Source organism: Pteropus medius, unplaced genomic scaffold (assembly GCF_902729225.1).
Source record: "Pteropus medius unplaced genomic scaffold, Ma_sr-lr_union100, whole genome shotgun sequence".
In the NCBI taxonomy this organism is placed as follows: Eukaryota; Metazoa; Chordata; class Mammalia; order Chiroptera; family Pteropodidae; genus Pteropus; species Pteropus medius.
In genome coordinates, this window is record NW_024340693.1 from 4,397,190 (window position 1) to 4,420,664 (window position 23,475).

At 47.7% G+C, this 23,475-nt stretch overlaps 1 protein-coding gene across 1 annotated transcript in view; it reads right to left on the reverse strand.

Annotated features, from left to right (window-relative positions):
* The window catches only part of MICU2 (mitochondrial calcium uptake 2), a 42,084-nt gene that overhangs the window by 4,146 nt on the left and 14,463 nt on the right, over positions 1 to 23,475 (reverse strand). Inside the window, exons 2-9 of the mRNA XM_039863432.1 lie at positions 22,651 to 22,795; positions 18,126 to 18,157; positions 17,935 to 18,010; positions 14,218 to 14,265; positions 13,292 to 13,374; positions 6,778 to 6,840; positions 5,829 to 5,926; positions 675 to 1,047 (exon numbers count right to left, since the gene is read on the reverse strand). Of these exons, the coding sequence (XP_039719366.1) occupies positions 675 to 1,047; positions 5,829 to 5,926; positions 6,778 to 6,840; positions 13,292 to 13,374; positions 14,218 to 14,265; positions 17,935 to 18,010; positions 18,126 to 18,157; positions 22,651 to 22,795 (918 nt within the window). The remainder of the gene's footprint in view (positions 1 to 674; positions 1,048 to 5,828; positions 5,927 to 6,777; positions 6,841 to 13,291; positions 13,375 to 14,217; positions 14,266 to 17,934; positions 18,011 to 18,125; positions 18,158 to 22,650; positions 22,796 to 23,475) is intronic.

A 23,475-nucleotide genomic window follows, 5' to 3' on the forward strand; every position in this document is an offset into this window, starting at 1 on the left:
TTCGGACTGGTAAAGCCATTCCACTTACCGACTCATTTAAGGGAGAACTGCTGTATCTGTAACGCTGACTTTCTAGTCAGTCACAGGGAACGCCTCTGTCATTAAGTAAGTTTTATAGCTACTGAGACTTTAAAGTTTTTCCCAGATATTTCTTATTAAATTTATTTCTGATCATATATTTCTACTACAATTATAAATGCGCTCTTCGTTATATTTTATTATCTTTTTCTTCACTACAGAAATAGCTTTAAAAATTATATAAAAACACATGCCCATTTTGAAAAAAATTTGGAACTAAAGTATAAAATATATTATAAAAACAATACACAGAATGAGACTCGCCTGAACCTCACCACTGTGCATTAGTCGTCACTGCAGTTGGACAGCCGTGGTCTCGTGTTCCGCACGCATCCACACGTGAAATTTTTACACAGGACCACCACCCCCGCCACCACAGCACTGTAACAGGCCCTTTATGTCATTTTTATTGTTTCTAGTGGTTTTTCACTTTAAATCTCGTGTCTTCTAGGCACACGATCACATCATATGCAAACGAAGTTTGAAAACCCTAGCACCTTGTCATCTGCACCGGCTAGAACTTCCAGAGCAACAGAAGGGACAGGGGTGAGTGTGCCCTCCTCTCGTTCCTGTCGTTACCGGAAATGCTAAGCTCACGGCTGCCACACCGAGTGTGCCGCACGCAACAGTCCAGCCCAAGAAAACAGTACGTGGGCCACATCCTCCGACCTGACCCCACGCTCGAAAACACGCAGCGGCTTCGTCCTGGTTAAGGTGGAAGCCACTTTACTGGATTCCAAAGATGTTGGACTTACTACGTCCTGTCCATCACGAGCATAACGAAAAGGCATACGAACCTCTCCTGCCGACAGCCTCTCTCTCACATTTTTCCAATAAATGTCTTTATTTTCGGTGTTAGTGAATAAAAGGAGCCACTCTGCAAAGTCTTCTTTCCTCATGAAACTCAAACCTTTGGAAAACTGGAGGAACTCCATTTCCTGGATCTCCGTCTGCAGATTCTCCATAAACCTAAACATTAAAGCACAGAATTAACAGAAGTAACCAGTAGCAGTCAATCGTGATACTGTCACTAGGGCTGCCAAGCACCTTCAGCGGCACCTGCGGAGTGGCTGACACGGGGAGTGGGTGAGTTGGTGAGTTGCAGGGAACCCGAGTGCGTGCAAGGGACTGTGGGAGCCAGGGCGCAGAGCCGCTGGCGCAGCCCCACACCTGCTCCAGCCTGAACCCCGACGCCCGGTGTGCCTGCACAAGTTGTACCTGCCAGCCACATCCCAATGCACCTAAAGGCTTAGGACAGTACGTAAAACACCACTCTGCTACGGCCATGGAAAATAAAATGGCATGGAAAGCAAAGTTTTTCCAATACAGAAAAATTATCAATAATCACAAAAACTTAAAATTCAGTTGGGATACTGCTTTTAGAATGTTAATCATAATTAATGGTTCTTCTTATTTTTCAGATACCAAAGTTGATCAATGTAATCAATGGCTTTGCACGAAGAGCTTAGATTTACCTAAAAATATTTATGATCTTTTGGACAATAACATGTCTACGTGACTCAACATTCGTTTTTATAATAATGCATGGCACTCTGATCAAACCATCATCAACAGCTTCTTGTGTAAGGGTCAAGCTGAAAGAATATCAGATTAAAAAACATTCCCTTTGAACAAGAACCCAGAAATACCGCACTCGATTTATTTTTAAGCTGCGCCACGTGAAAAGCATCATCGTCTCCACGCGTTTTAACACGCTGCAGACCCCTTTATTCACCTTTCCACACGTGAGACTCTGTACAGTCTGTCACGTCACGAGTGAACGAGGACACACGTGCAGCACGGTGTGAGGGAGCGGCCACCACTAGCCATTGACTTGGTCTGGGTTCGACGGCTTCCGGTCAGCCTCAGAAGCACAGGGGCCGGTGGATGCCAGGCCTTCGAGCAGGCACGGATCCCTCCCACGGATCCTCCAGCGCCATGTGCCTTTCTAAGCCAAAGCAGAATTTCCTCTAATGCGTGAAGCATTTCGAGTCTGGACTGATACACCAGCAATGTCTTCTGCTGGCGTGCTTCTGCCTTTGTTTTACTGTGTTCTTGTACCGTGTCGTGACGACATGCGACTCTTCCTTATTGGGATTGTTAAAAGGATGCTTTACTTGCGAATGAGTGAACGACGAGTTAGGGAAGCAGAAAACATGGCACCAGAACAATACGAACTTGTTCCTTCTCGTTTTTTCTTCAGGCTCTGAGGCTGAAATATTATAAACTTAATTGCTGGTCCGCTACACATTGTCTGGTTTAAGCTACTTTCATCTTAACTAATTACACTATTTTTGAAGAACCTTAAGTACATTTTATGACAGTAATCTAAGTCTAAAATTACACATCTTGTTATGACATGAAAATCTGGAACACGACACCGGGCACACACATGAGTTGGAGAATTGACGGTACAGGCCACCACACCAGATGCACCTGGAACACATTTAAATACTTCGTAAATTAGTGGCCTAATTGGAAACACCGGGGAAAGCTGCGTTTCCCTGGCTGGGAGTGAAGGCCCCGTGCGCTGGAGCGGGCTCTGGCAGCTGTGACAACGGACTGCGCTGCTGGGCATCCACACTAGTGTCTGCAAACGCAACGGATCCCGCCGCTCTGCCCATGAGCTGAGACCCGGAGAACTCACCAGCACAGCCTCCGCGACACCGCTGAGTTCATGAAAACCCTTCACCAAGTTAGAGCGTCCTCCACTAACAAACGGTATCTCAGAATTAAAAAAACCCCAGTCCTAGAAAGTGCATCAGCATCGATATCCTCCTGATTTTTCCTGATGAGAAAACTTGAGACCGCTTTTCTTTCCTGTTTCCCTAATTATTTTCAGCTTTAAAAACCGATTGGCATAAAAAATAAGGTCCAATGTACCACACCAGAAATGAACTCAGGCATTTGTTCTGGTCACTATTTTTAAGGCTAAGCATTGGAGTTTAAAAGAACGTGAAGAAATGCAGAAGACAAGGCCCCAAGTAAAGCAGGAAAGAGGAGAGAAAGAGAGGGAAACAGAGCAAAGGGACCGGGACTGTCGCCAACGGCTGCCCCACCGGCGACGGCAGCGTCTGCCCTGAACCCACATCCGCCGAGCTGACGCCTGAAGCATCTCACTTAGACTACCGGTGGACATCACAACAATGAACAAACACACACCGACAACCAACATTCTAGGAGACAGAATGGAAATTACACTTTAGATTTTATTTAAATGCCTAAGTAGTGTTTCCATTAGGAAATCTTTTGACTAGTTGTCAAAGTAAAAAAAAAAACAAACCCAAACAAACCACAACTGTGCCCGCGTGCTCCCTCATTCGCTGCTGTCTACCTAGCGCAGTCCCCGTGGTCACCGGGGCTGGCACTGCTCCCTTGAAAGCCCACCTGGGGGCCTTGCTGTCCTCGGGCACCTGCGGGACCAACGCTCAGGGACTCGGCTGCCTGGGTCGGTTCAGACAGAGGGGGTCTGCCTGGCCCCTCCACGCTCCGGCGGGCGGCCCTGGGCCAGCCCCGCGCTGTCCTCAATCCCAGGCACCGAGGGAGACCAGGCGTGTCGGGGGGAGGGGCAGGGGAAACGGTGTGTGTCACACGCTGACGCGCGGGCCAGGCGCATGGTGACCGCGCAGACGGGCTGGGATGGCACGGGGATGTCACGTCCTGCCCTCCCACGGGACTCGGGGACTCTACCCCGCTCCCTGGCTGGCTCCCTCCATGGCCCTGGGCTTCGTGCCTGCGCGGTGGGCGGCCTAGGGCCCCGCACCACTGGGGCTGCACCCCGGGGAGCGTGTCCTCACGGGGCCCTCAACCCCTGCCCTCCGCAACTCCGTCTCAGCAGGTGCCCGGTCCCCACTTCTCAGATGGGGACCCGTCAGCAGAAACCCATTTTCCCGCTATCACGACGGAACGCGACCTTTCTTACAGGCGCCCTGACGGCCGCGCCTCCATCCCCGGCAGGGACTCCGCGCCTCTGCCTCTGCTCCTGGCGGGCGGTGCGGGGGACAAACTTCTGATGTCGCCCACCCCCCTCGGCCTCTCCCCGCCCTGCCCTCCCCACTGGCCACATGTGCTCTGACCCTGCCGCTCAGCACAACGCGCGGCCACTCTGCCCATGCTGAGTCCCTCCTTTAACCGGCTTACGTGACAGTGAACTTCTAGTTTCTGAGTGGGCGGTTTCCTTGCCTTCATGCATCTTTCATCTATGTAGTAATCAATCAGTAAGTTCAGCCAACACGAGGTCGAGGACCCTGACCGATTCTGCAAATGTGGATTCTTTTCCCACCTGGAAAATGCGCCCTCTGAGCTAATTCAGTGCCTGAGCAGAGTGGCGGACTCTCTGCATGACAGCACCGGACCGCGCAGGGAGCGGATAAACAAGGCCTTCTGAGCACTTTCCCCGACTTAAATTCCGTACGTCCCGGCAGCGCCACAGCAAAACCCGACGCGGTGCGGAACAGTCTGTCGTCAGTGAGTCCGTGATGGGTTGGGGTGGAAAAGTGAACGGTGAGATGGTGTTTCTTCTCACGGTCTTTGGTGGGAAAACATTTGCCGGGGCCGAAGATAAGATAAAAACATCAATATTTTGTAAAGTAAAATCTGACTTGGAGATTTAAAAAAAAATTGTTTTATTGGGCTGCAAAACAGACATTTAAAATAACTGATTTTTTTTTCTTAAGGTCTGCGTTTGCTAACCCCATGTTCTGTCCCAGCCATTTCTACACTCTGCTGTGTGCGTGAATAATTTAAGTTGAGCTCCGTCTCTGTACCTAACAGTGCGCGAAGGACAACCTGGACCAGAGACTGGACGAACGTGCCACTGGCATCACCCACGTCGCTAGCACGCGTCCACGGCGCTTTGCCAGGACTCGGCCCCCTTTGAAGAATTCACTCACGTCCCCAATATTCTGTCTTTGGCAAATGAAATATTACTGGATTTTCAAGTAAAAAATGGATAACGAAATGAAAGGAACTTAGCCACCTGTGATGAAAAATAAAAGTGGCGTCGTTTTCTGTTCTAACTTAAAAGACCCGTCTCTGAATTTAAAAGCAGCCACTCCCTGGGGGAGAAAACACTACGAGTAGGACACTTTTACTTTAGTTTTAAATTTTTTCCTTTAGACACTGAATTGAGGAGCCTTTTGGGGACAGGCCTGGGGACACTCCAGGCTGCAGAGGACCCGTGAGCGAGATGAAGAAATGCAGAGAGAGGCTGGGACGGAGGCCGGGGGAGACACCTGGCAGTGGGCAGACAAGCCATCTGGAAATGGCTGGGCTGCTGTGCGCCGGGTGCGGGTTCCGAGCGTCTGCCGTGGGCGCCGTGCGCTGCGCTTCCCGGCGCTGCCTCAGTCCACTCCCGGGCCAACCTCAGACCTCTCGTTGGGGGGCCGAACACGAGCAGCACCAGGAAGGAAAGGTTTGCATGAATCAGAGGTGTCTGCTTTCCTGTTATTAGATTATTGTAAAACGAATTATAATTTGCAGTTTTGAGTTTACTTTTGCATTCGCTCACAACTGTAAAGCAGGCAGACGCGCACCGACACGCAAACGCTTTAAACACGGGAAGCAGGCACAGCGACCCTTGAGCAACGATGTGGGCTCGCTTTATACCTTTTTAAATCAATTTTACCAATTTATGCGAATTAAACCAAATCGCGTGTCAGCGGACCCTGCACTGTTTAAGGGTCAGTCGTCCTTGGTTGTTTCTTCACTTTCCCTATCACATTTCCCCAAATATCAATATCTGTATTTACCTTCGAAATTCTCTGTAATGAAGTTTTCTTTCTCCTTTTTTTCCAAAGAAACGTATCTGAAGGGTTGTGTTAATTTCAGGTTCCTTCACTGTTGGTTCCTATAAAAAAACAATGCAGTGATTTCAAGTAATTATAACCAGGAACAAAACTAGATCCTGTAGCCTGGCCTCTCAGGACAGTGTCCACCAAGGACTCCTGTAGTGACAGTGAGAGTGGGAGAGGGGACAGCCGCTCTGTCCGCCTGCTACTCTGCGTCACACCGTGCTAGCGTCCGCTCTGCTCAAGCGGGAGGAAAACGAGGGTGAAAATACTCAAAATAGTCCAGGTGGACTTGAGCCGTAAACGACATTTTAGAAATGTTCGTAGCTTTTGACCCAGCAACCGAAATTCTGGGAAGTTATCCCTCAGATATATTCCCATGTGTATAAAATGACACAGTTACAGGATTATTAATTGCAGCATCATTTGTAATATCAAAAGACTGCGTATATTTAAATCTTTCAAACCAGGAATGGTTAAAGTGGTACGTCCAAACGACAAAGTACCGTGGGCATGAGAAAGGATGAGACAGTCAGGAAGGTGGGAGGCTGGTAGGTTTGCTCCTGCTCATGTAAAAAGGGAACAGAGGCACCGAGACGCCCTCAGCCACTTGTTCACCTACACGCTTCCATCTGCATAAATGACCTCTGGAAGAACACACAGGAAACCGACACACTCACTGGCGAGGGGGACGTGCTGACCGGGAGGAGACTCGTACCCGAAAGGCACACTCTCGTGAACCCTTGCGGGTCTAGGCATGTGCGTGCAGCATATCGACTTCAAACTTCAAACTAGAAAGAATGAGTTCCTGGTAATTTCCCCAAGTATCTGGGATACTGATCTGAACAAACAGAACTGAGACGCACTGTAACATCGTCTGTCTGGAAATATTCGGTCCTTTTGCACATACCTGGCACTCTGTCTCCTCGGCCGTCGTCCTCAAGTCATCTTGTTTACTTAGGATCTTCTGCAGCTAAAGGGATTGCAAACAGGAATTTAGATGTGTGTCTACTGGACTTTTCAGAACAACCCAAAAAGCAGATTCTGAGATTTTGTTATAAATTCTATATGTTACTTGTTAAATATTCACTTAAGTTCTTATATTCTAACTGCTAATATTGTTTTTTCCTCAGATCGTATAAGAACCAAAGGAGAAATGAGCTGTCTTACTTAATATGCACATACCATAAAAATTTCGTGATTGTCCTCATCCTTCAAGAGTTTTTACTCATAATTTTTTTTATCACTGATAGTTTAAGGCCACATTTTCAAGTATGTAACTCTTAAAAAGCTATTTATATCATATAAATATCGTTCCTTTACCCTGTATGCATTTATAAAGCATTAAAACAATTTAAAGACCTACATTTCTACTAATTATAAAATTGTCGATAGCACTCTGAGGCTGAGTACATTAAAAAACCTACCTTTCAGAGTCACCTGTACCAATCCTCATGTGGAAAGCAAATTAAAAAAAAAGTTTAAAAAAATTAAATGTAGACGAAAATCTCAAACTGAATTCAAAGCAATTAAGAGACAACCTTCGTCCATTTTCTTTCTGGGCTAATTTCTTTGGTAATAGTTTCGAAACTGCTGCAACGAAATTCTAAATTAATTATGTCAAATTTAATAAACCCGGTGCAGCTTCTATTATGTTTATTTTAGGCAAGTAGTTTCTCTCTAGTTCCCTAAATCTCACAAACTTTTCAACATACCCCATACTTATTTTAGGGAAAAAAGTCAAAAAGCCTTCTACTTGTTTTATCCTTCATTTTTTAGGTTGACAATCGAATAGCACAACACCGAGTTCAGTGCCCAAACATCTGTCCCCAAAGGTTACACCTCCTTTTCGTCCCCAGCACTGATGACACAGACCCTCTTTATCCCTGAGGTGTAACTGGCCGACAATGTCATGCTAGTGCCAGGTGTACAACTCAACGATTCGATGTTCGTGTTCATCACGAAGTGGCCATCAGGTCAGCCAAGTCCAGCTGCCTCCTGTCACCCCACGGAGTCACTACAGTTCTGCCGGCTGCATCTTCTGTGCTGCTTGCTACTTCCCCGTGGCTCACTTATTCTGTGCCTGTGGGTTTGTGACCCGTAAGTCCCTTCACCCACTCCGCCCATCTCCCCAGCCCATCCTCCGGCCCACCCCTCCTGGCAGCCGCCAGCTTGTCTCTGTACTGAGCCCGCTTCTGTTTTGTTTTTGATTCTACTCATAAGTGAGATTGTACGGCATTTGTCTTCCTCTGACTTATTTCACGCATGACGTGTTGTCACAAATGGCACGAGTTCGTTCTTTTTCATGGCTGAGTGATATTCCATTGTGCGTGTGTATGCACATATTGTCTATTGATGGACACTTAGGTTGCTTCCATGTCTTGAGTACTGTAAATAAACAGACATACGGGGGCGCGTATGTCTTTCTGAATCAGTGTTTTGTGTTCTTTGGCTACATGCCGAGAGCGAGACTGTTGGGTGGGTGGAATGGTAGTTCTATTCCTAATTTTTGGAGGACTCCACACTGTCTTCCACAGTGGCCGCACCAGTTTGAAGGGTTCATCTTTTCTGGGTCTTCATTTTTTTTGCTACGTAGGGTACTTACAATGAGTCAGAATTTATAATATAGACAAGTTTTCAAAATAGACATAATAGATGTTACTCATAACGTGATTACACTTTTATAGGAAACTCAAAACTTATTTCTCTCTGTCCTGAGACATGTGCCGCGGGTGTTTTAATCCTCACAGCGTTTCTGTCACACAGCTGGCCACACACCCAAAGGCAGCAGCAGCGGGGCCAGCCTGCCGAAGCGAGGATGTCTCGGGGGCCTACTCCATCGCTGGCGTGTCCTGGCGTGGTGTGGAGCTTAGAACAACGGTCTCTCCTAGACTCGTCCACCGGGTTTAGTGCCAAGTGGGGCCTGTCACATCGGAGCCACACTGGACACGTGCTAGTGCGGGCCCCGGGAGCATCTCAGTGATTGTGGATGTCATGCAGCTGTGACCGCTCCCCTTGGACGGTCACAGACATCGTGCACCCAGGTGTCCTCTGGTGCCAGGTGGTCTCTCCGGTCCAGAGACGGCTCTGCAGTGGCTGTCTGTGACGCTGGCTCAGGACAGCAATGTGCCACCTGCCTAAGGGTGATGACAGTGCCATTCTACATACTGGGAACACCATGGGTATGGACAGAGCATGTGCTTGCTCCCACTGAACTGACATCCTAAGGGGATGACAAAAACGGGTGAACAAATAGGTCAGAATTTCGGATAGTGCCAAATGCTATGACTAGAATCAAATCAAGTGGGGTAACAGGATCCGGGGTGCCGGGCAGGGGTCGCTGTTGGACAGGTTTACATTGGGTGGTTCTCTTTGCGGGCACGACGTGTGGGATTGGGTCCGAATGACTAAAAGCCACTGAAGGCATGGGGAAAGGACAGTCTGGTGGCAGGAAGAGCCACGTTCGGGCAGAAAGAGGGGTGCTTGGTTAGTATCCAGAGAAAGTAAAGGGGTGACATGTGAGCAGTACAGAAGGCACGGGAGGGCACAGTCGCCACATGCAAACTGTATGTCTGAGAAAGCACTGCCAAACCGACTACATTTATAGTGATCTATATTTTCAAGTTCAGGCTGAAAATAGAGGAAAGTATGCGGAGTCGATTTGACTTAATTTTGTTTTCAGATCCTAATAGTTCGAATTCTGAACCAAGGACTCTATCCCCAAATCAAGAAGAATCAAGTCCACCGAGGCTTTCACAGCGACATAATGACGCTGCCAGCAGGCGCACTTCGAGTGGCGAGATCGTGACACGGCCACAGCCAGCGCACAGACCGGCTACCAGAGCGACGCTCCGTCAAACGAAAGGACCACCTAAGGGGAAACCTGTCCAGTGAACGGACTTGTCCTCAAACCAGCGTCTGAAGAAACGGCATCGAACCTGGCACTCATCCCAGATCAGCAGGTGTGCCACCGTCAAGGCAGAGACGAATCGGATTAACTGTTACGGGCTCTGATCCCTGCTGGTGGTGTTTATTATCATGACAGGGACCAGCTTACACACTTGTTCTTGGAGTAAAGAAGTAAGCAACACACCTTCCCAACGCAGTTTCTAGATGTGGATATTGTGAAATGAGAATGTGCCACAAAACACCAAAGTAACAAATGAAAGCAGCGTATATTCTAGAACTGTTTCACGCGATTTTATACTAACGTATTTTTCATCATTATTCTTGTACTCGCTGTTCAAATTACTTTGCTGCATCTATGTTTTGAGTATTAAAGTAATTCTCATCACTTTTATGGTACTTATGGTAGGAAAAACAATAAGTAAAATTTACTGAAAAAACATTCAGATAAACTAAAAAAAAAACAAAACAAAAAACAAAAAACCTGAACTCCGCCCCTCCCCGCACCTTAAACTGTTCTGTTCTTTCAGTAAAATGCCACACACTTCGGCCCCCTAACACCATGACCATGGAGGTGAAAGGTCATTCAGATGCTTAAAGGCAGTTTCTTCTTTCCTGCGCTGTTATTTACCCCGCTCGCTGTACCATGGCCGTGGGTTATCAAGTTCAGTGTCGTTTCTAAGATCGGCACAAAGAATCTTCTGCAGGCTTAGAAGGTTGACCTTTTTAACATAAAAAAAAAAAAAACAAAAAAACAAAAACCAGCGACGTGTCCTAAGATTCTTTTTCTTGTTTCCTGAATTCATGAGTTGATCATCCGAGAACTTTCCCAACATTTAAGGGAAACGCTGCAGGTTCCAGGGTGTGCTCCATAAATGTGGCGCATTCTTAATCCGACAAAGTGCGACCTCACAGGAGGCGCAGGGTGTCTGGGGCGGAGGCCGTGGGAGGCTGTGCTCGCTGCGGGGGAACCTGAGAAGGGGTGGGCGGCCAGGTGTCCTCTTGCCGTCTACAGCCTCGTGTTGTTTCGCCTGGTCTGCAGGCTGTCACACAGCCCTGGGTTGCCGTCACGCCTCAGCATGGTGTATGGGAACGCGGGTCCTGGAGAACAGCCGTGACGCTAGTAGGCGCCACGTCCAAGTTCACTACTCCAGGGGGAGCATGGGGTGGGGGTTGATAACCGACTGCTAAGGCCCAGCCTGGTGCCCTGGGCCCACGAGGGACAAAGCAGGAAGCTCGTCCAGGAGGGAAGGGTGCGAAGACCCAACGGCAGCCTTGAGAGGACCCCCTGAACGGCGCGGCTGTCCCCTTACTGGTGAGCTACCTGAAGAACAGAACAGCGCCCATGTCTCCCGTCCCGCGCGCCTGCTGGTGGCTGAAGTGTGCCGCCACCTTGTGACTTGTGACACTGCTGTGCCAGGCCCTGCTGCGCAGGCACGTTTTCTCCCTGAACCGCATCTGCATTCACGTCCTTCCCGGCCCACCCAGCACCCCAGAGTTCTCGCCCACTGCCGTCCAGTCTGCACCTGCTGCTCCCCCGTCCCGGCTTTTGCTCGGTCCCCACCACGCCTTTGAAAGGGCGTCCACGCTGGCTCCCAGCGGCCCACAGAGCTCCAGGAGCGGTCTCCTTGGTCTCAGTCCCAATGACACCATTGAAAGGTGTGACAGAAGACGCCCTTCACGGGTCCTTTTTCCTGAGACTCCATCACCCGCACCTCCTGGGTGCGCCTCGGTCCTCAGCTTGCACCCGCTCCCTCCCGGTCTCCCGTTGGCCCCCCGGCCTCTGTGGCCCACCAAGTGCCACCCCTTCCCAGACTCTGGTCTCATCCCGGGAGGCCACTCGCTCTGCGACAGAACGGTCATGCCACAGAAGCGACGATCGGAAAGCTTCCTGACGCTGCCTCTGTGGGGGCGTCCTGCCGGGTCACCGGGCTCGCCGTCTCCGAGCTCAGGGTTTGGGTCTTTCCCAGCCCCTTCCTTCGAGTTCTCCTCCAGACGAGGCTGCCAGGGAGGGCAGAGCAGGCTCTGGACTGGGGTGGGTGTCACCTCTAACGGGGACACTTTGTAGGTCGCTGTAAGGGTTCAACATGGTAACCTCTCCCTGTGACACGCCCGATGCACGGGAGAACCAATCTCTCTTTGATGGAGAAGCACATCGTTGTTCCTTGTCTGGCTGTCCCCCGCCAGGCCAGAAGCCACCTCCCCGCCTCTTGATTGAATGCCTGACTCTCCTCACAGCTCCGAGCACAGCCAGCCAGCAGCCCGAGGACCCCTGTGCCCTGTCCCCAGGCTCCTCTCTCACTGCCTTTCGTGCTATGCCGGAGACACGCTGGCACACTGCAGTGCAATGACCTGCATGGCGACTGCCCGCTCGTTCTGGTCAAAGTGACCTGCTACCCTCCTTGCCTACGTAGTCCCGCAAGTCGTCACCTAAAGTTTCCCGTATAGACAAGTGAAATTAATTAATATCCCCAAATTATCACTTCACCGTGTAGTCGATACTTTTTTTTTTTTTCAAAATCCGGTGTGTCTTTCACACTTACATCTCAATTCAGATGTTATGTTTCACGGGAAATATCTGAATCCGTATTTAGATTTCATAAAATTTACAAATGAGTAAGTAGCGTCATATACCCGACTGTTTCAAACATACTTAAAAAGCTCCCAATACCTGAAGTCAATGTATATTTTTAAGTTTAAAATTTAAGTTAGTTAAACTTGAGTTTCTCAGTCACAGCTGCATTCTGGGACTCAGAAGCCACGTGTGGCTGCCAGCTACTTCGCTGGACAGTGCAGGCACGGACGCTCTACCTTCAATGTGACTTTAACGGGCCTGTCTGTGTTCCCAGCGCACTGGAGGCGCAGGAATGAAGCACGTGACTAGGGCTGATATCATTTTCCCCAAGAAGCTCTCTAAAAGAGTAAAAGCAGTGACTCCTGCCCTCCCTGGCACGGGCCCAGCACTTCACGGGCAGAGGCATGTTTTAATACCACCGTCAACCTTCTTGGGACGAAGTGAAACGCGCCGGATGATGCCCCAGAGTTGTGTCTTGGGAGATGTCATTTAAACGTATTTTCGGCTTTTCAAATACTAGCCTTAGCAAATTCCTGGGAAATACGCACCAACTTACACCTATTGTGGCTTTCCCATTTTCCACTCTTCTTTCTGAAGGCCTTTCTGTTTCTTATCCCTTTTTGGGTGAGGTTAGGGGAGGGTGTAAGGATCATTTTAACGTATCTCTGAAGCCCTTTCTATTATCATTTGCTGAAATCGTAAAAATAAAACCCTAAAAAATGTAAATGCTTAAGCTCTTTCCTTGTTGGAATCTCATGCTGTTCCTTAACCGTTTCCTCAAGGTCGTGTTACAGAACACTTAATATTTGTGAATGTACAAGTGACTTCTTGACATTTTATACATAAGAAGTGGATAAAATTTTGATTTTTATGGAAATGTGAAATTATGGTACAAATAGCCAGGTATTTTATGATAAACCCCAAATAACGAGAATCTCCTTACCTTAAAAAATTCCCTTTTCTCCACCATCTCATCACCATCTGCATCCAGCATTTTAAAAGCAACGTGAAAGCCAGTGTGGGGTTCTGCAATCAAATGAGAAGTGGGTAACGAGCCAAATGCTGCCGACATGCACGTTACTTGCAGATCCACACAGATCTTCACGTTTGAAACGAGCCACCAGAAACGACACGAACAAGTGCCTCAACAGAGAAAATGCGATGTCCTCGTGGGCTGATGGCTTTCAGGGGCCGGTGCTCTTCTGTGGGTGCTGCTGTTCTGCCATTAAGTGCTCTGACTTCAAAGCCAGATTTGAGAATGTTATTTCTGTGGCTTTCCTATGTTCTTACGGGACTGTGGCTACTTTCATATTGTTTATTACTCTTTATTTCCCTTTCTTTTTATTTTGACATAATTTTAGACTTACAGAAATATAAAGACAGTATGGTGAGTTGTCACATACCGTCCACCGAACTTCCTCTCGTGTCAGCATCTTGCGTAACCACGGCGTCTTTACCAAAACTAAGAAATCAACACTGGTAAAGCATTTTCTAACTATGGACTTTGGTTCATGTTTTTCCACTACTGCCGTTTTTCATATTCTAGAATCAACCACCAGGAGCCAGGCTGTAGTTAGTTGTCACGTCTCCTAGTCTCCTCCAGGCTGTGGCAATTTTTCTGTCTGTTTAATTTTCATGACCCTGACAGTGAGAAGACCAGTGGGGATTTCGCAGACTGTCCCTAGGTGAGGGCTACGTCTGACGCTTCTGTCCACCAGCCTTCTGCGAAGGAGCCATGGCGCACAGAAGGCAGCTAACCTCATCTGTCCTTTCGTAGGTACAGAAACTAAGGCAACAGGAACGCTGCTGACAACAGAGACATACACTCAGCTTGCAAACGCTGTGTGGTAAGAAGCGCCAGCTACTTACTGGTGAGGACGGTGAGCAGAAACAGGTACTCGGTGTAGGAAATCAGCCCTGCAAGAGACGGAGGCGGCGGGAGTCGCGTCAGGGTAACACCACCACACCGCGGAGCCGCTCCCCACAAGCATGCATTCATGTCAGTCACCTGTCTGGTCCGGTGGGAGCCCCCAGGACGGAGGGGAGGAGAGGGGAGGGAAGGGAGTGGGATGGGGGGCGCTTCCCGGCGCGGGCGGGCGGACAGGTGCAGCGAAACCGTCCCTTTTCCGAGCCGGTGCTACTTTTCCTGTGGCACCAAGTCCCCCCATGTCCAGTGCGGTGTGGGAGGGACGGTGTGGCCCCCCGCAGAGGCCGTCACTGCGCCCTGCTGAGCCAAGCCCAGGGCAGGCTGCAGCCGTCTGGGGCCGAGGCTCGTTCCGGGAGGAGCCGTGAGCCACGGGCAGCCGCACAGGGTGGGTGTCGCAGAGAGGGCCAATCACTCGTCTCCTGCACCCCCCCTCCGGGGGACTTTGATGATAAGAACGTGTCCCTTAGGGTGTGGGGCCATGGAGGGCCAGAACTGCCAGAGATCCAGGGTTTAGAGCCTGAGGCGGGGCGGGGACGGGTGTGATGCTTGACCCTGGGGCTCCGTCAGGCCACGAAATCAACTTCCTTTCCATTTTATGTGCTCGCCATGAAAAGAATCACAATATATATGGAAACAATATCTTATAAATCATGCTTCTTGATAAGCTAAAAAAATTTCCCCCTGGAGCATGAGCTTGGTGTAACAGCAAACCATACAAGAAAAAACTTTATGATGAAAACGTCAGTCATATACAAAAGTAGAGAAAATAATGTGATGAATAATTATATGTATCGCTTCATTAACGATCACTTCATGTTTTATCTTATCCCTCTCACTCCCCCTCCCTCACAAACCCCAGAGAGCACTTCGTTTCACAGCAGAGAATTCAGGCTACATCTCTAAAGGACCATTCCCCCTCCCCCTCCGCCCCCCAGTTATATTTACCACCCCTAAAAAATTATCGATAATTCCTTAATGTTATTAAAATCGGTGTTATTAATTACAATCAGTTACATCACCTGTTGTTTATCCATCATCCGCTGATGGACGTCTGGATTGCTCCCTCTTTTGGCTTACTGCGCTTAGTGCGGCGGCAAACACTGGTGTACTGCTATCTGGCTCAGTCTCTGCTTTTGATTCTTTTGGGTAAACACCCAGGAGTGGGATCGCCGCATCGAACCGTCGTTCTACGTTTAATTTTTTGAGGAACCGCCATACTGTTCTCCACAGTGGCTGCACCATTTTACATTCCCACCAGCAATGTGCAAGGATTACAATTTCCCCACATCCTTGTCAACACTTGTTATTTTCTATTTTTCTCTTGATAATAAGTGTAAAGTGGTATCTCACTGTGGTTTTGATCCGCATTTCCCTAATGTTTACTAATGCTGAGCATCTTTTCATGTGTGGATTAACCACTTGTATATCTCCTTTCAGAAATGTCTATTCCACTTTGCCCACTTCTAAACTGGTTTGTTTTTTACTGTCGAGTTGCAGGAGTTCTTTACACATCCTGGATGGTAGCCCCCTATATGTGATTTGCAAATATTTTCTCCCATCCTGTGGGTTGCCTCTTCTCTTGTTAGTGTACTTTGATTTACAAAAGTTTTTCATTTTTCTTTTATTCTCTCTGTCTTAAATTTCTTTTAATCTATAGGTTCTCCCTTGTCTTTCTCTCTTTCAACAAATTTGTCGAAGAAGCCTGGCCATTTGTCCTGTAAAGTCTCTTATAGTCTAGAAAGTTCTGATGGCTGCTTCTACTTGGAGTGGTTTCACACGCTCCTCTAACTTCTACATTTTCTACAAATGAGTACTTAGTTTAGGAGCTGTGCTCAGATGCAAGTCTGATTCCTGGCAAGAATTCTCAACAGACTGTGCCTTATACACCAGGAGGCCAAAATGCAAATGTTTACAGACAATGCTAAGTATCACTGAGAGATACTGAATAAGAGTTATCATCTCCAGAGTCTGAATGATCAGAGGTGTCATTCTAAAGATGGTCTTTGAAGGATGGGGAAAAATTTTAATGGAGCAGGTATGATGTGAGTGGGAAAGCCACATCAGACAGATGAAGCTGAACACGAAAATTAAAGAGAGGCCATCTGAAATCCACGTCGTGTGGAAGACACGGTGGGCAAGGCGGCTGTGATGACGCGCAGAGATGGGGACTCAGGCTGCCTTGGGGTGCGCTAGCCTTGTGAGGAGGGAACCCGCTCTTGGCTCCCGACCACACGGAGTGCAGACTGGGGCAAAGCTGTTGGGTGTTTCAGTTGTAAAGAAACAGGCCCATGTTTTAAATGTTCTTAATGGCCGACTTTTCTTGCATCTCCAGCTTCTCTGCTGCCAGTTTTATTCTGGAGCAGGTGTGCCTCTCTTTAACAAAACGCTTATTGTTCGTAAGTCTTCAGATTTTTTTCTTAAAACTATTCAGTGTTTATGTGAAGGGAGAACACATTGAGTGTTTGTCGTGTCTCTGATCTTGGCTGAAGGAACAAAGCAGTCCCTCCCTGGCGGCCTCACAACGAAGTGAAGAGCATTTTCCCAGTTTTCACAGGAATGTGAAGAAATGGCGGAACTGCCAGATGGAGCTGGGCGCGGGGCCGAGGGAGACCCCAATTTCTCTCTTCTCTACACCCAGGTCCATGTCTTTACACAAGGGGAAGTTTTTGAAAAAGAAAACCCCAGAGTCTATTTTCGAAATAACTGATACAAATAAAAGCTTGAGGAAACACAGAACTGAGCCAGTGTGGAAACAGCACCCACACTCCTGAGACAGATGACAGAGAACAGATTTCCACGACAGCGTTCAGGGCATCCACCCTCCGAAAACGTTTTTTGGAAAAACAGACACTTCAGAATATTTGTAGGAGAAACAACTTAATTCCTATTTGTTACGTTTAATTGTAAAATAAATGCTGGTAAATGGCAATGTATCTCGATTTTATATTTAGAACTTTGTTAAAGAACCTTAGGTGTCACTAGAAGAAACGATTAAATTCTGTTACCAAGCTTCTCTGGAGACGTTTTAAATCGGAACCGTTACAAAGTCTGACTTGCTACTGAACGTAATTTTGAGAGGCCGGCTCCCCGAGGAGGAACCCCCATTCCCCCCACGCCCCCTGACGCATGCCGCGAGAACACGTCTACATCTCACAGCATGTCGCAGCGCTGATGTGGTGCATCTCTGAGGATGGCATTATGCTGAGAATTCTGCTGGGTTTTAAGAAATACATAATGACTGTGACTGACAATTCCCTTTTTATAATTCGTGGTGGGTGACACTGTGACATTATTTCTCATGTCAAGACACTACCTTCTGCTGGTTACGATGTAGGAGAACTCTGGAGAGTTCTTTTTGGCGGATGCTCTTCTCACTTTAGATGCTCTGCCTTGTCCCTTCTCTCCAGGCTTTAATGAAAATTGATGCTTGGATAATTTATCTGTAACTGCTCAGAATGTGAGGAAGTTACTTTCTACTTAACGAGTATTTTATTACGATTTAAAAACATCTACAAATAACATGGTGTTGTAACATTCTCTGTGTAGATATTCTACTGTAATTCTCTAATATACAGCTGCAAGCCTCATGACTTAATTCCTTAATAATACTTTGGTTAAACGAAACACGTAAGTAGAAACTTAACAACAATCAGAATTACCTTTGTCGCCAAGGTCTCTAAAAAAGGTGCATCCACAACGAGCTGTCTGAGTTGCCGCCAGTATATCCTCGATATCCTTTGAACACACACATTGAAATCTTTTAATTTAACATAGAAAAGTCCATTTTCTAGCTTGTAACAAAAGAAAAAAAAAAGAAAGAAACCCCACCCCTCCCACACACGTTGCTTACCTTTTTTGTCAGCTTCTTGACTGAAGTTTTACCTGTAGCAAAGAAAAAACATTATTTACTACCCATTTTCTTCGTAAAAATCAACTTCCACTAAGGAAGAAATTGTTTAAAAGGTAAACGGCTCACTATTGATTTAAAAAGTGAAAGTCTGGCAGTTTTGGTACCTTTAAGGGGACGTTACAAGCCTGAGACGTCTAAGTCTGAACACGAAGATGCTGCCGCTCCTCTGGGGACCTGCCTGCACCTGCACTCGCCCATTTCAGATGCACGAGGTCCTTTTGGACTGAAGCGTGGCTGGCAGGCCATTTCCTGTTCGTTTCGGGCGCACATCACAGCGCTTTGGTATTTACATGCATCATAGAACGATCACGACCGCAGGCTGAGTACCTGTCTGTCACTACGCGAAGTCATGATGATAGTTACTGACTGTATTCCCTGTGCTGGGCGTCATGTCCCCATGGCTTGTGTATTTTATAGCTGGAAGTCTGTTACCCCTGAATCCCCTTCACCCATTTCGGCCACCTTTCCATCTCTCCCCGCTCCGGAAACAACCAGTTTGTTTCCTGTATCTATGAATCTCTTCGTTTTGTTTGCTAGTTTTGCTTTTTTAGATTCCACATACGAGTGAGATCATACGGTATTTGTCCTTCTCTGACTTATTCACTTGGCATGACACCGTTAGGTCCAGCCACTGACACGGAATTTCGTAACTATCTCTGACTTAGCTTACTTGTCTGGGTTGTAAACTCTTGCCAAACATGATTTCTTTCTTCACATAATTATTAAAGCCTGTCTCTTTTTGCTTTAACTGATTAAAAAAATGCACATTCAAGTTTTAGAAAGCCACCTTTTTGAACCCTAAAAAGTCCTCTTAAGCTTACAGCTCTCCAGTTAAAATTTAAAAGGCTAGCCAAGGTGACTGTCCATTCTAAAGTGATGCTACTTTAAATAATTTCCTACTGAATAAAAGAGATTTATGACGCTTTTGGGTTCTCAGCCATCTTCTCAACTGCTCATGTCACTTTCCTCTCCCCCACTATAATCCTAAAGCGATCTCGCTGCTGCTTCTGTTGACAGTTTGATGGCTGCAGCCCTTTCATACAGTTGGAACGAAGCTGGGAGACGCTTCTCACATAAGCCTCGTGCCTCGCAAACCTCCCTTCTTGCTCTCAAATGACCCATGAAGTTCCTTCAGTACAATTGCATAGACTATGAAAACTCAAATGACGAGTTAAAAGAATGAGTACTTTTACATGTGCCTTTTCTGTAGTTTGGGATGCTTAATTTGGACCATAAATCTAGTGAGAACAAATTCTATTATTTAGTGTAAATAAACTGTCAAGATTTCTCTTTTGCATTATTAATCAAAACCGTTGTGAATACAGTTAAAAATATTTTAGAAACATATATGAACATGTTTATAAGCTTAGGTATTCCAATCTGGGATAATTTTTATTCACTGAAACCCTACTGTATGTCACCCAATGACAAAGAACTCCAAATTCTAATGTTAGGTGCCATTCCATGAGATCATCAAGTTGATAAAAGTTACCTTTTAATTTACAAATCTAAGTGTTCGTGTGACCGTGCATATAGAGTATGCAGTGACACAACCCCAGGAAAGTGTGTGATACATGCGGACCTTTGCGTATTCTATTAACTTAAGGAGACAGCACGATTCGCCCGCCTTATTCTGCTTTTCTTGAAGGTATGCCACACACTGTGCGCTCTTTAGACGATCAAGATCAGTAAAGGAGAAGGATCCTTGTCCCCAACTGAAAAAGCATTATAGGAAGTAACGCCTGACACCTTGAGGTGGGAGGAGGAGTGGTCTCTAAGAAACAAGATTACTTCTAAGGGGTCCTCCGTCTGCTCCACAGCTAGGTTCCTCTTCGGCCTTTTAAAGTCCTTTGTGCTTAGTAAAAATATCCTTGGACTAGAAACTGCATGAGGCTCGAAGGTGAGGTTTGCCTCCTGTGGCTAGGAGCCCCGGGCCAAGCAGCGGAGCCAGCACAGCTCAGGACTACGAGCGAAGGGACAGGACAGGCACGCGCTGGCCGAGTGGCACAGCACCAGCAGCACAGCGAAGGCACATCCCACACCTGTCTTACCTGTAGGTAGCTCTGCGCTTCGCGATTAAATATTTGTGGAATGAATCACAGAATAAAAAATTAAAAAAGAGTCCAGAATGTCTTCTTACTCAGATCCCTGCCTTTTTCTGGCTAGTAAACTATATCCCCATTTTACGAGAGCAGATGAGGCACGGCGACGGGCGAGGGGGACTTAGGCCCGGACGCCGGAGGGCTCCTTCCCGCAGGCACTGTCCCAGCCTCACGCTCCAGCAGAGCAGGAACGGGGCCTGCAGAGCCGTCTCCGCGCCTCCAGGAGCTCCCCGGGACCGGTGGCAGAGCTTGGCGCAGCCCACAGAGGCAGCTGTCACTTCTGCTCAATACCACAGTGACGACACTGGCCGTCTCATGCTCATTCCGAGTTCTGCTTGTCACTGGTATACGCGTTTATCAAAATGGGGGAAGCACGTACTTAAAGATCTTCTATTGTACAGAACATCACTTATTACCTCTGTGATAAGGTCTGGGGCCACTGTCTTACATAACGGTCATTTTTAGATTAAACAGAGAAGGCAGAGCCACCAGGAGGAAGCCTTCCTCTCACTCCTCCTCCTCCGCTGTCCACAGGCTCCCCCAGGACAAGGAGGGCTGGGCGGGGGTTCCGGGCAGGTGGCCGTCTCACCTGGAGCCCCCTCTCACCACCAGTCCCTGGGCTGCGCAGGATAGAGGCCAGGAAGCCAGCGGGAGCCGGTCTGCTCTGCCAGACGACGGCTCCGAAAATGGATCTGAATGTTTTCAGCCACATTCTTCTAGTTAAGAATAAAACACATCTGTAAATAATTTAACTTTTCCTTCAGGTTTTTTTTTGGGGGGGGGACGCTTCTCTTTGGCTATTTCTACTTTGATGCGCATTCAAACATCCAGTCTCATCACTTTCACGGCTACGTCATCGCGTTCGCGCACTTTCATGCGAAAGTCAGAGAATGGGGAACACTTAGCGGGAAGGCAGACCCAGAGTGGAGGCTGTCACGCTTTACCGTGCAATACGACAGTGGGAGCAGACAGGTCTTCACGCACGGTGACAGAATTCTGGCTCAGGAAGTAGTCTTCTTAAAGTTCACCACCTAGTCTAGGGATTCCGCCATGTGGCTTTTACTGTTTGCAGAGAACTTCTTAAGTAAAAACCAGGAACAAGCACTTCTCATTACAGGCAAACAGCCATTTTAAAACTTAAGCAAAACTACATGAATACGTGTTAAGTGTCATTACAGCTCGTTCTTTTCATGTGTCCCCTTTATTTGACATTCTTTATCTGCTGTGCCATTGCCATCATACTTTCTTTCGTCTCTTTAATCATGACTTACTTCAGTTCTTCGAACGTGTTTATAATGAGTATTCTGAAGTTTTTTCTGCTGTCCCTGACATATGGCTGCAGTCACAAGCAGCGTCTGACGGCGTTTGTCCAGTGGGGGGACGCTTTCCTGTTTCTTTGCACGGCCTGTTGTTTTCGGAACTGGACATTTCAGAGAAGATAGCGCAGCAACTCTGGAGACTCGCTCCCCTTACAGGGCTTGTCATCTGCCTGTTTACTTGTCTAGTGTCTGGCTGGATGGCTGCCCTTGGCTTCCCTGGTGGGGCCGCGGCCCGTGGGGGACGGCAGTTTGGGCAGCTCCCCCGGGCTCCTGCCCTGACCAGACAGGGTGTTAAGCTCCACTAACTGCCAGTCGACTGCTTATTTTTTTCGAGACTGCCTGGGACATAAATTGCTCTAGATAATAACACAGTCGAATATGGGCTCCGTGCTCCTTGCCCACGTCCCCCGGGACAGGTCTTCCGGCACATTTCAGAAAGTGTCAGGAAGCCAAGAAGTTTCCACAGAACTTCTCCGCAGCACAGGGCCCAGAGCACGGGCCATACCCACTCTACAAAGTGAAAGGAGCTAGTTCAGGTAATAAAACTGATGCCATTTGAAGTAACTGAGAGTTGACACTTTATGACATAAAATTATGTAGCTGTGGCTTTTGGATTTTTGCTCCTAATTTCAGGGTTTTTACCGGTGGCATCGCGGCTCCATTACTGACCCTCCTAACTGCTCCAATCCAGTTTCATTTTGTTTGCCCGATTTAAAACATATCGATACAACCAAAAACTAACATGCCACATAAAGTAATTATTCTATTACTGATTCACTTAGTGACCCTAAAAAAATTACCTATTTCCCCTTTCTGTCTCTTTAGAAAAACCCGCACACAAAACAAGTATTTCTTAGATAAACACATATAAAAGTTTAACTGTACTTGTGTCACAAGGAATGAAATGTCTAAATGAGAAGAAAACGCATGGCACAAAGAGTGATGATAATTAGAACAAGGGAAGTCTGTTACCAGTTCTGAAAAAGAGGTTTTTCAGTCCTAATATTTGTTTTTTTGAATCTTGAAGAACCAAAAACAACTCACGTTCCAGGTGCTCGAACATCACGGAAAAGAGGAAGTCCCGCGGCGTCATGTAACACTCGCCGCCGTGCTCCAGGGACGAGAACTGCATGAAGCGCTGCTTGCGAAGGGACAGCTTCCCCGTCACCTCTCCACGGCCAGCAGTCTGCTGAAATGAGCAGCAATGGCAGTTTAAGATCTCCTCCAGCATCACTGCCCTGAGCTACTTGGCGGGTAATCTTGGAAGGGCGATTTTAGCGTTTAGGTCTGACGGCCTGCAAGCTTCCCATCATGCCTTGAACAAGCGTTTCTGGAGGGTCCACTCTGAGTGCCAAGGTGGGTGCGAGGCTGACCCGAGGGAGCTCACGTCCAGGACGGGAGAATGACGACTAGTGAGTAAATGTATAACACAATGCGGGGTGGTGAGAGGTGCCAAGAAGAAACGTAAAGCAGGACAAGCCACTGAGAAGGAGAGCCATTTGGACAGGACAGTCGGGGCTGGCCTTTCTGCAGAGGTGGCACGGAGACTGAGCAGGGTGCAGCCGGGGAGCCATGGGGCGGCGGGGGAAAGCGGCTAGACAGAGGTAAAGGGGGGCCAGGGCCTCGAGGTGGAAATGGGCCTGGCGCGTTGAGGGGACAGACCAGAGACACAGCGGGCAGCAGAGCACGGAGAGCTGTGCTTTCATCAAGATAAAACACATCGCATCTGAAAAAGCTCTGCTTTTAGAAATATATCTACATCACAGCGGAAAGTGCTCAAAGAACAAGCCTGGGTAAAATATCGTCTGTGAGAATCTACATCCCAGGTAACGGGACCTTGGGCTCCGTCCCACGCTGGTGGGGACAGCA